Source organism: Emys orbicularis, chromosome 14, assembly GCF_028017835.1.
Source record: "Emys orbicularis isolate rEmyOrb1 chromosome 14, rEmyOrb1.hap1, whole genome shotgun sequence".
NCBI classification, from domain to species: domain Eukaryota; kingdom Metazoa; phylum Chordata; order Testudines; family Emydidae; genus Emys; species Emys orbicularis.
Window position 1 is genome coordinate 8658921 of NC_088696.1, and position 11956 is coordinate 8670876.

The 11956-nt window shown below is 46.3% G+C and overlaps 1 protein-coding gene across 1 annotated transcript; it reads right to left on the reverse strand.

Moving 5' to 3' along the window:
* Positions 1-649: 649 nt before the first annotated feature.
* Positions 650-11694, reverse strand: LOC135888966 (inactive cell surface hyaluronidase CEMIP2-like). The gene is made up of 3 exons (XM_065416778.1): positions 11644-11694; positions 2400-4666; positions 650-2363 (listed from the first exon to the last, which is right to left on the reverse strand). Exons 1-3 carry the CDS (start codon positions 11692-11694, stop codon positions 650-652), a joined length of 4032 nt encoding a protein of 1343 aa, XP_065272850.1.
* Positions 11695-11956: the final 262 nt, after the last annotated feature.

Below are 11956 nucleotides of genomic sequence, written 5' to 3' on the forward strand. Positions count from 1 at the left end.
TAGCTTCCTGAGAAAGTCAAACCAAGGATGGAGTTTGGCCTATATTTTACATGTTGTCTTTAGAGATCATGGGAAAAATTCTGCTTAAAGACATATAAAATGTGCATCTATGCACCTAAGCACAGATTTGAGCACTCAGATGTGGGCTCTATGAAGGCATACAGATTTGAAAATTAGGACTGATGTATTTCTCTTTATTAAGAAACTTCTTGTGTTTCTTTATTAAAAAGGCATTTTTCTTTTGCATGAAACAGTCTTAATTTCTGGACACCATCTGCTTCTATTGCTTATTCCACACCTACAGTTATAATCCTACGGAGTGTGAATTTGTAATTGTTCCTATCACTGCCAAGTCTGATGTCACAATCAGGGTAAATTTAAAATAATTTTTACTTTCTAATTTTCTGTTGTAAGCACACTGTTGCCACCTTGTGGATGTAGGACCAATTTGTGTAAGGAATTTGGAAAATCTATAAACAAGCCACTAACTTCTATAAGTTTTTACTTTTATTATACCAACTTTCTATTAATTTGTAGGACTTTATCAAAACAGTAAAATGGTTTACTTGGGATAAAAGTATAGTTTAAAATGCCATAAATTAAATAAGTTAGTTCACATTTTCTTCCAGCACTTAGTATATCTTAGTCTCTAATGTGCTCTTGAAGCTTGCTTTAAAAGTTCCATGTCTTTCCGTTTGCTAGAGCTCACTCTGGTGCAGCCATACTCTTCCATTTGTAAAGGTATAAACTTTTCTATCTGACCTAGGCCCTGCCCAGCAGGACTGGTAAATAGCTTAGCCCAGGAAGGTTTAAAGTTTCCTCTGAAGCCAAGAAAGGCTATGCTCCCCTTGTTTTGAAGATGAGCTGGTTTGGCTGTTCCCAGGGACATTAAGGCTTCCGAAATATTAAGGTTTCTTATATCACCGCTTGTGCTTAGTAAAACTATTGACCTTTGTGGAATTCCAGTTTTTAAATATTCGTCTATGCTTTTAATGTTTGCTTGAAGAAAAAAAAATTTTTTTTCTGTCACAGTGCCAACACAGGCATCAACTACTAGGGTAAATACACCCACATCTTTGAAGGGAAACTTATTTCCATTGACAGAGATAAAAGATGGAAGACTACTTTGTAATTCTACTTTGCTGAGTGACTGAATCTGCACAAGGAGGTAGGTTTTGTGAGGATCACTGGTAAATGCCATCTGAGTTGTGCCACAATTTTTACACTGTGCAGTAGTTTTGGCTGGCATTGGCTGTAGAACAGTTGGTGCTTGGTAGTACTTTGGATAAGCTTTTGTCATGCAGTTACTGATCTCTTTTGATGGAACAGTGGCCTGAATCTTGACCCTTTCACATCCCTGAGCTGAACAATAACTGTGACCATCCCTATTGTATTTGGCTTGAAGATATAAAAACAGCAATCCAGTGCTGTTGTCAAAATAAAACTTCTTCTCTGATCGATTTTTCTGCAGCTCCATCATCGAAGTTACTGATGTATAGTCCTCCACACTATAGAAAGCAGATGTCTGCTTTTGAACGACATCAAATGTTACTTGAAAAATTGTGCTTGATGGATAACAGAGTCCAACCCGAATCCAGTCATTCCTGTTAAAGTTAATGAGATAAAGAGAAGTGCTTTGGGGAGCTTGTCCATTCCAATGTATCGTATAGCCCTTCTGAAGCATTATTACAGGCTGGTACTGTTGAAAGTCAGCTCGCTGGTAAATACCTCGGAGTGCCATAGGGCTGAATGGGTATTCGTCTCGTACTATGGTCATAGTAAGGTTCTGTGGGTTCCTTGTCTGGATGTAGAACTGTGCATAGGTCCCACTGCAAACCACACCATTCCACTGTGTAACATTAATGCATTTTGGATGTCGGATCAGGAAATTATCCATTCTACCAACGCAAGTGTCCTTGTATTCAGTCACAGAACCATCTACATCATGGAATATTGAGTTCTTGTCACCATCCAGCTCACTGTCTTCAAACCAGGGACCAGGTTTACCAAAGAAGACTTTCAGAGAAACATTTGTATCAAACTTAATGAGAGAAATGTTGTTTTTAGGTGTCAACTGCCAAGGGTTTTTCAATAGGAATCCAATTGCACTGATGTATCTATCAACAGTCGGCACAAAGTTTTTGAATGTGCATTTGGTAAGATGAATGGGTCCATCATAAATCTGAAAACCTCTGATTGGAAATGTCCGATTTCTAGGCAGAGTGCGATTTTTGTTGTCTATTCCTCCAGTTCCTGAGTATTTGTTTTGGCCACCGTGAAAGCCATAATTCCTGCTCTCGCCAACAAACAAAGATTCTGATATTTCCTGGCTGGAGGCTTCATCTTTTGGGAAGCTTCCGTCACTGGCAAAAGTTAAACCTATTCCATTATCAGCAAACCCAGAGTTCCGAATGATGATGTCCCCTCCTCTGACCCAAGACCCATGATCATTGTTTTTAAAAGCAATTAGTCTGTCAATCAGAGCAGCAACTCGGGGTTTCTCAGGGTCAGCATCTTGATGAGGTCGAAACCTCGCATTGTTGTCCAGACAAAGATATTCCCTTGGATCCTCAGCACTAGCATTGGTGGTTTTTACACCTTTATCAATAAATAAGCCAGCCTTAAAATTAGAATGAACTCTGTTGTTATAGAAGATGCCTAATGGTGTAAGCTCTGCTTTGGTTTCAGGGTATAAACCATGAGAATCTCCTGTTGAATTCTTGTGGAACAAATACCATATTCCAGCATCCTGTGAGCCTGCCGCTGCATTATTTATAAGATGATTGTTGGGATGAGCAATCCAGAATGTTGAAACAGCCATGCAGTCTGTGGCTGGCACTGGAACATAATTTCCATACACTTTATCCTTAATGGCCATACACATGGTGCTATTCCTGTCTGTGGGAAGAAGAGTGCCTGGTTTGGTGACTAGTCCAAGGTTGTGGAACAGAATATTCCTCTGTTCAATGCCATCCTCTATGAAGAAACAGTGGCCTAGTGTGTCATAACCAATGCTGTCCTTTATCAACAAGCCATTAGTTGCATGAATTGTCACACATCTGGAGAAACAATGATGAATGGAAAGGCCTTCCAGATAAGTCCTGAAGCTATAACCTCCTTTCTCATCCACATCCCCACAGCGGTGGAAGTGAACAGGGTAACTTCCTATTAGTTGCTGGCCCATTTGTCTCAGTTCCACATGGGAGAGATGAACAGATGTGAAATTCTTCAAAATCTTGATTTGTCCACCGAATGTATCGTAATTGAAGTATTGACACTGATTGCCAGCATAGCAGGACTTTTCTGTCTCTCCCTTGATTAGGATATTCCTAGTGAGAACTCCAACCTCTGCCCTCATGTCCACTCCATCAATGACATCTCCCATATGAAGGAACTGGGGATTTTCTTTGACTTTGACCTGATATCTGCTACACTCTGGACAGGGAAGGAGAGTGAATTCCTCTGCTTGGTACATTGAATAGTCGGTGCTTGCAACTACAATCTGGTCTTCAGGCTCCCACTTACTAACATCCTCCAACAGATCTAGTATCACTCCATCTATAGCCTCTACCTGGAAACCTGAACGTGGGACACCTTCATTCCATTCACTAAAAGCTCTCACAGCAAACTTCTGACCATCCACTGTGAAAAATTCTCTTTGAGCAAGAGCTTTTCCCCCAGTGCTGTGATTTTCATAGTCTCTCACAGATTCATTACAGGAAGAATTTCCACCACCTATAACACCAACTAAAGCCCAGGCTTGCCTGTAACTCAATCCTTTGACAAGCTTACTTCCCAGAAGATTTTGAATAGTGAATCTGGTTTCGTCCAGGAGATTTTTAGCAGCTGAATCTCCCACAGCAATAGCAACAATGCGGCCAGGATCCTGACCTTTTAAAAAATCCTGAAGTCTCCTGCTTTCGTTTTGATATTCATGGGTATCAAACTTATCAACAACCAAAACTTGTGCTGTGTCCTGGTCAATCACTCTCACATTTAGCCCTCGGGAAAAATTCCTTTCAAATGCATAAGAACCAGAGGCCAGCCCTGAGGAATACATAGTCTTTGATAGCAAAGTCCATGATAACTTCTGAGTCCCATGCAATTCCAGTGTTCCATCAGAGCCAACACCAATAAACTTTTTGCCAAATGTTGGCACATGATCACCTTCATCTGATTTGCCATACAAGATTATAGTTGCTTTCGATTTATAGCGACAGTTCTGTGCTCCAATATGAAGCGCTCCACCATCCTTTATCAGGATAAAGCGAGTTCTCAAAGTGATATGTCTGGATCCATCTTTATCATCACCAAAGACAAGCAATCCTCCATCCTGTATGACTATAGAGTGCACTGTAGCATCCAAATTCAGACGAAACAAATCCCCATTTTTGATGATAACTCTCTTTCCAGGATCTTGTCCAGGGTTCCAATTCTGAAGCCGAGGGTTCTGATCTGGACAATTCTCATCTGGTGCATATTTTGAAGATATTCCCAAGATAATTGCCAGTGCTATAAAAAATGAAAAGCTAGAAATGCCAAAGCAAATGAGAGTATTTTTGTGTCTTTTCTTTCTGCTGGTTTCTGCTTGACAGCGCTGCTCCTCTGGCGAGAGGGCAAATGTTGTATGGGCTTTTAGGGCACTCGTCACAGCAATATATGATGCCTTTTACAAGGCTTAAATTTATTCAGTAAAGTTTCATTTTTTTCATGTTATCTTACAGTAATGTCAGTTTGGCACACATACTTTTTCATCCTAACACTACATCATAGTTTTTACAATACCAGTGGAAGTGGAAAGAATTATGTACATCATTGAAGCGACAAGAGGAATTATTTCCTTTAAGGTAGGCAAAATGTAATTAATCACATTAGAATAAGATAACACCCTTGTGTTTTAGAAAAAGTACCATGGGATTTTCAGCAGTTACAAGTGGTCGGGATTGCAATTTTAAGTCTACTAAGGATTTTCAAATAATGGTTCATTGGATAGCTGAAGGAAATAGGTAAGTGTTAGTCTCCTCAGCAGCTGATGGCAGAGACAAATGACCAGGTGCCTACAGGTCATTTACACTATTAAGCCATAACAAAATATACAAACATGTAGGCACAGAATGAAGGAAAGAAAGGATAAATATGTTACATGTGTTTGTTAGGCACAGACCTGCTCTGCTCCTGAGCTAATGTTTATAAACAAAATCATTTATTTTAAAAGTTCATATTTGAGTTACCTCTTTTGACTTGTTAAAAATATGCTGTAAACAGGAACACGCTTGAAGCATGAGTGTAGAGTTCGACTCATCTCCAACATCTCATGAAATCTTATTATTGCCCTAGTAGCCCCTAGACCAGGGGTCGGCAACATTTGGCATGCGGCTCGCTAGGGTAAGCACCCTAGTGGGCCGGGCCAGTTTATTTACCTGCTGACGCGGCAGGTTCGGCTGATCGCAGCCCCCACTGGCCGCGGTTCACCGTCCCGGGCCAATGGGGGCAGCGGGAAGCGGCCCGGGTGAGGAAAGTGCTGCATCGTATGTGAAAATAGTGGTGAACACACTTAGAACAAAAAATGGCATCAATCTACGCATTGTGTAACAAATCTTCATGCAACTTTTAGTTCCATGAATTCTCTTCTCCTGATAAGAAAAAAGTGTTACTCTAAGGCAGGGATCGGCAACCTTTGGCACGCGGCCCGCCAGAGTAAATCCCCACTAACTCTATTAGTGACAGTAATGAAAAAAAAAACAATTTCTATTGATTTAATACCAGAGCGAGGTATTGTTATTATACAAAGAGAAAGCAATCTTTTTCATCAGTAGATCTCAAAGCACTTTACTAAGGAGGTCAATATCCTCAGCATGGAGAGACTTGCCAAAGTCACCCAGCAGGCCAGTGGCAGAATTGGGAATAGAACCCACAGTCTCCGGAGTCCAAGTCCTGAGGTCAAACCCTCCAGTTTTAACAGGATGCGTTCAGCGCTAGTATTTCTGCAGGACTCGGACTCCACGTTAAAGGTTTAAAAAGAAAAGTAATGAAGAATCTGTTTCGAATATTACAATAGATTTGTCTCTAATTTGCTTTGTGTGGAAAAAGTGACATGGTTGGGTGTAGAAGAGGCTGAATCATGACTGTTATTGAATGTTAAATGATGAAGCTGCTAACCAGTCCCCTGTCTAGCACCTGATTTATGAAATGGCACCAATGGCTTTGAAGGAAGTTGCTCATCTTCCTCTCAAGCCTAAGCCTCAGCACTGAAGTTTGATGGGAGACCAAAAAAGTGAACTAGACAGGGGTAAATAAGGGCAATTTAAGCAGCATATCTCTGTTGAAGGTTACTTTCCCTGAAGTCAAAAGAAATCCTTGAAACAATTACTGATTTGAAAATGGCAAGTTCTGTGAACAATTATGCATCAATCTCAGCTTAGTCAGGTAATAATAGTCTCGTAAATGTTTATATTTCAGATTCAAAGAATGCCCCATGCCCAGCACTGTCCCTGTAACCTTGCTTTCCACTCTCAGCACATTATTTATAGCCTTTATTTTGCAGTCAGCAAACCGGCATAACACTAATCATTTTTCCAACAGCAGGACTGCAGCTTAACTCTTAGAACCTGAGTTTTTTTGTATATCTTTCCTCTAAGGGTTTTAACCTCAAGGAGGTGCCAAGAAAACTCTGCTGTACTCTCATACCCCACCTTCTTGTCCCTAGTCTCTCCCAGCTATGTCTTTAGCCCTTCCTACGTCTCGCAAGAAAGCTGTTTCCACAGTCCCCCACATCTAGCTACCACTGAGCCCTGTTTAGCTGCTCTTGCAAGCTTCCTGCTGAATCACTGCCTGCTGGCTGTTAATTGCATAACGTTGGCACTACTGCAAGGTGAGGCCAGTCAACACTCACTGCAGTCAAGTCACAACTTGACTCTGCCTCCTACTGAGGAGAAATTCTCCCTCCTCCTGCAACAGTGCTCCATAGCAGTCTAACTGCAGACCTTTACGAAATGGTTAATCCTCAATTAATGGTTAATCCTTTGGGGGTCAGCCAGGACCCCAGAATTATGAATCAACATAAATAAGGAAGGACCATAAGTTTCTTCCAGGACCGGGGACTTCCAATCTTATTCTTTTTTTATATCTTATACCATTTTCTTTATCCTTCCTCTTACCTGACCTGGGCAGAACTCCAGTCTTTTCTTATGTACAGAGGAAAGCAAAAAATGTATTTACCACTTCCTATCCTATTTCCAGATGAACAGCCCTGAATTTAAGTAGCTCAGGAGGTTCTTTTACTCATTCTTTGAAAAGGGATGGTTTTTTGCAGTTCACAATCTTATTTTATTATTCTGTCCCTATTAGAACTTCCCAGTTCTTGTGTTTCTTAAATATTCCTTTTCATCTCTACAAATTTCACTTCCCCTTTTACCCAGCTGTTACTGACCTTTTGGGTCAAACTTTTAAAACAGCCTGACCTCTTGCAAGCATTCAACTTGATTTCATGCAGACACTGATGTGTGTGCAAGTCCTGATATATGCGAGTATATATTAGTGTCCAAATCATGGGTTGCACTAGAATTTCTTTATATGCCTTATTGTAAGTCTGGCCCTGACTGTGGGCTCTGCTCCTAAACAGTATCTGAAATTCGTCCTAGTTTTCCACTTTTGATTTCCCAGCAGCTCCAACCAATTTCCTTAAATGCATCATCATATTTTTACACCAATCTTGTTAAAGTCTATTATCCCTGTGTTCTACACACCCACACTCAGCTTTTCAAGCCAGAAGACATGATCATTGGATCTGAGGCCCCTGTAAACTTAACCTTCAGGACTACACACAGCTTATTTACAAAACTTGATTCACAGCAGCCTCTCCTTGTGCTATTCATCATGTAAATCATGCGGTAAAGGAGGGGCTGAAATCCAAGTGATACTGTCACGAATCCACGGCTACCTACGTCATGGCTGTCCCTGAGGTGCACAGTGGGGACATACAGAATGTCATGGCAACAACAGAGGCAAGCGGGAAAGAAAGCCTACATCCTCCTGCCCCAGGGCAGAACCCTCCCAGCACTGTAGAGGGAGACTCTCTCTGAAAGGCCAGCAGCACATGGCCTATAGCATAGGCTGACCCCACCTTAGGCTCTGTACTGCTGGCTCCTTCTGCCCATGATACACAGGCTGGTCCCAGCATTAGAGCAGTATGGGATTCTCCCTAAGGGACCCGCAGTTCAGGGTCTATGACACAGGGGCTGGACTGGCACTATAGGGCCTATGACACACAGGCTGGTCCTGCAGCACAGGGCCTTTGACACACAGGCTGGTCCTGGCAGTACAGGCTTATGACACAGAGGCTGGTTCCACAGTACAGGGCCTATGAGATAGGCTGGCCCCGGCAGTACAAGGCTATGGCACAGGACCTGACCCCACAGTACAGGGCCTATGAGACATGGGCTGACTCAGCACTATAGTGCCTATGACAACCGGCTGGCCCTGCAGTACAGGGCTATGATACAGGGCTATGAAACATGAGCTGGCCCCGCAATACAGGGCTATGACACACAGGCTGGCCCCGCAGTACAGGGCCTATGAGAAATGGTCTGGCCTCACAGTACAGGGCCTATGACACATGGGATGGCTCCACAGTACAGGGCCTATGACACATGGGCTGGCCCCGGAAGTACAGGGCCTATGACACATGGGCTGGCCCCACCGTACAGGGCTACGACCAGGGTCGGCTCTAACTTTTTTGCCGCCCCAAGCAGCAAAAAAAAGCGCTGCCCCGCCGTACCACCCCCCCCACCGAGTGCCGCGCTGCTGAACACCCCCCGCCCCCTGCCGCGCTGCTGAACCCCCCCATGGGGAGCGCCGCTGAACACCCCCCGCCTAGCGCCGCGCCGCCGAACAGCCCCCGCCCCCCGCCGCGCTGCCGAACACCCCTTGCCCCCCACGGAGCGCCGCGCTGCCGAACACCCCCGCCCCCCGCGGAGCGCCGCGCCACCGAAACCCCCGCCAAGCGCCGCCGAACAGCCCCCGCCCCCCTGCCGCGCTGCAGAACACCCCCCGACCCACTGCCGAACACCCCTCGCCCCCCGCCGCCGAACACCCCCGCCCCCCGCGGAGCACCGCGCCGCCAAACACCCCCCGCCGAGCACCGCGCTGACGAACCCCTCCCCGCGGAGCGCTGCGCTGCCGGAACCCCCGCCCGCCAAGCGCCGCGCCGTGCTGCCCCCCGCCACCCCAAGATTGGCCGCCCCTTACCAGGTGCCGCCCCAAGCACGTGCTTGGTTGCCTGGTGCCTGGAGCCGGCCCTGGCTACGACACAGAGACTGGCCTGGCAGTACAAGGCTATGTCACATGGGCTGGCCCCAGCAGTACAGGGCTATGAGACATGGGCTGACTCCACAGTACAGGGGCTATGACTATGAGACATGGGCTGACTCCGCAGTACAGGGCCTATCACATATGGGCTGGCCCCGCAGTACAGGGCCTATGAAACATGGGCTGGCCTGGCAGTATAGGGCTACAACACAGGGACTGGCCCGGTATACAAAGCCATGACACATGGGCTGCCCTGGCAGTACAGGGCCTATGACACACGGGCTGGCCCGGCAGTACAGGGCTATGACACATGGCTGGCCCGGCAGGGGGCGGTGGGCCTCCCTCTCCTAGTCAGCACCAGGCTCCCCCATCTCAAATCACTGCGGCCTTTAGCGATGACTTAAAGGGGCGTGGCCGGGAGCGGCCATCTTGGGATAAACCCTGCAGTAGCGACCAGCCCACCCGCCTGACGTCACGCCTCAGCCCGCAAAGCCGCAAATCCCATCCCACACTCTGAATCCCACAGAGGGTTCGTTGTTGCCTGATACTGGGACCCTACCCTGAGCCGCCCTCCTATTAGCGGAACGACCCATCTGTCAGGCCTCGGGCCCGCCCCCCTCACGGCCAGTCTAGGCGGAGGGGCAAGCACGTCATTCGCTGCCGTTCGGGACCGGGAGTGAGGCGGCCGCTGCGGAGAGACGCCGGGGAGCGACCGAGAGCGGTCCAGCGCAGCCGCGGCCAGGTGAGGGGAGGAGAATCGGGGACGAGGGGGTCTGTGAATATTAATGAGGGGGCGTGGTCATGAATAATAATTACGACGGGATCATATTATGAATTAGGAGCCCTCGTAACTATTCCTAACGGTCATGAACGTTAATGACATCTGGTGTTCGTTAATGCGGATCAGGGGATACGCTGCATAGCGTGACCCTGTGTAGAGGGCGCGCCTATTAACGCGGGATGGCTCACGTATATTCGTAAGCCGGCCTGTGCATATTAATTAGTTGGCGTGTGTATAACCAGGGCTAATTATTAATATGACTGAGATTGGCTCAGTACAGGGCCTATGACACACGGGCTGACTCTGCAGTACAGGGCCTATGAAACATGGACTGGCCCGGCAGTACAGGGCCTATGAAACATGGACTGGCCCGGCAGTATAAGGCTACAACACAGGGATTGGCCTAGTAATACAAAGCATATTCATGATGGGGGCCCTAGATGCTAGCCCCTGGCTGCATTGGTGGCCCATGCCTTAGCAATACCCTAACTAGCTAATGAGGAGGGGAGAGTTCATGGCATGAATGAGGGGTGGTTCATGTTCCTGTTGCTAGGGCGCAGGGATTATTGTTCTGGGGCGCTGAGGTGCTGCTTTAGGCCTGGCAAAACATCACTGTCTGTTTTTTTTTTTTTATAACAGTGATGCTTATTTTTAAGCATTTTTTTATTTTTTATCGATTTCAAATGTTCACAGTTGTGAGATGGGGGCGGGCACAGGCCGTAACTCGTTAATGACAGCAGGTATTGAGAGTCACAAAGTCAAAGCTTTTGAACCATTAAAACACACATTGTCAACGTCAGAATACATAAAATAAATGTCCTTACATAAAGCTTTAAGAAGTTCCCAAGCAGCGTTCTCAAAGCAGATGGCTTTGCCCATCTGTTCATTTTGATCATCATCCAGGGGAATGTTTATTGGCTGTTTGCCCAGTGAAATCAACGTTTCCCGATAACATTCTGATTCTTCCAAGCCTACTCATGTCCATTGGAAGGTGCTGGCTGGGCACCGGTGGGTGCTGCCCTCGGCTGGGGTCGTGCAGCCTGCACCTAGGGGTGGCCTCAGTGTGAGACCTTTCAGGAAGCCCCTGCCCAGCAGCTGTTAGGACAGGACAGTAAATCTGTTTGAAACTCTTGAGTGCTTCCATAGGGCCGAATCTCAGCCCTTGCTCAGAATTTGAGTGACCAGGCTGTGCACAGGGAGATCTGCAGGGGATGGGGGCGGTGGGCAGGGAATCCTCCTCCAGGCTCAGTAGCCCAGGCAGGAGTGGCTAGTGGATCTGCTTAGTTAAGGATCCTTGTCCCAACAGCTGCTAGCCTGCGGTTTGTTGGATTTTCTGAAAAGCCTTGAGGTTGCATGGGTGCAGGCTGAACTGCCCCAGCACACAGGACAGCAGCCCATCTCCAATCCATCCCACCCCTGTCCACCCAGCATCTTCTTATGGACATGAGTCACTTTACCCCTCCCACATGAACCCTTGCACTGTGGAGTACAGGGAGCCCATCCAGAATACAGTTCTGCAGCATATGGGGAATGCAAACCCCCATGTGTGGTCCTACCTCTCTTCTGCTCTCCATAAAGTAGAACTTCATCAGTTCTGCTGCAGCCATGGAAGGAGTGGGGCCAGGATTTGTTTTCTAGTGTGCGTTTGTGATATTCTATACCTTGGAGGAGTGTCCTGGAACCCCCATATTCCTCATTTTTATATAATCGTGCTCTTACCTTACTTTATATGTATCGGGAAAGGTTATGATCTGCTGAAAGTCATTTCTCTATCCATATATGTAGGGTGACCAGATGTCCCATTTTTAAAGGGACAGTCCCGTTTTTTGGGACTTTTTCTTATATAGGCGCCTATTATCTCCCACCCCC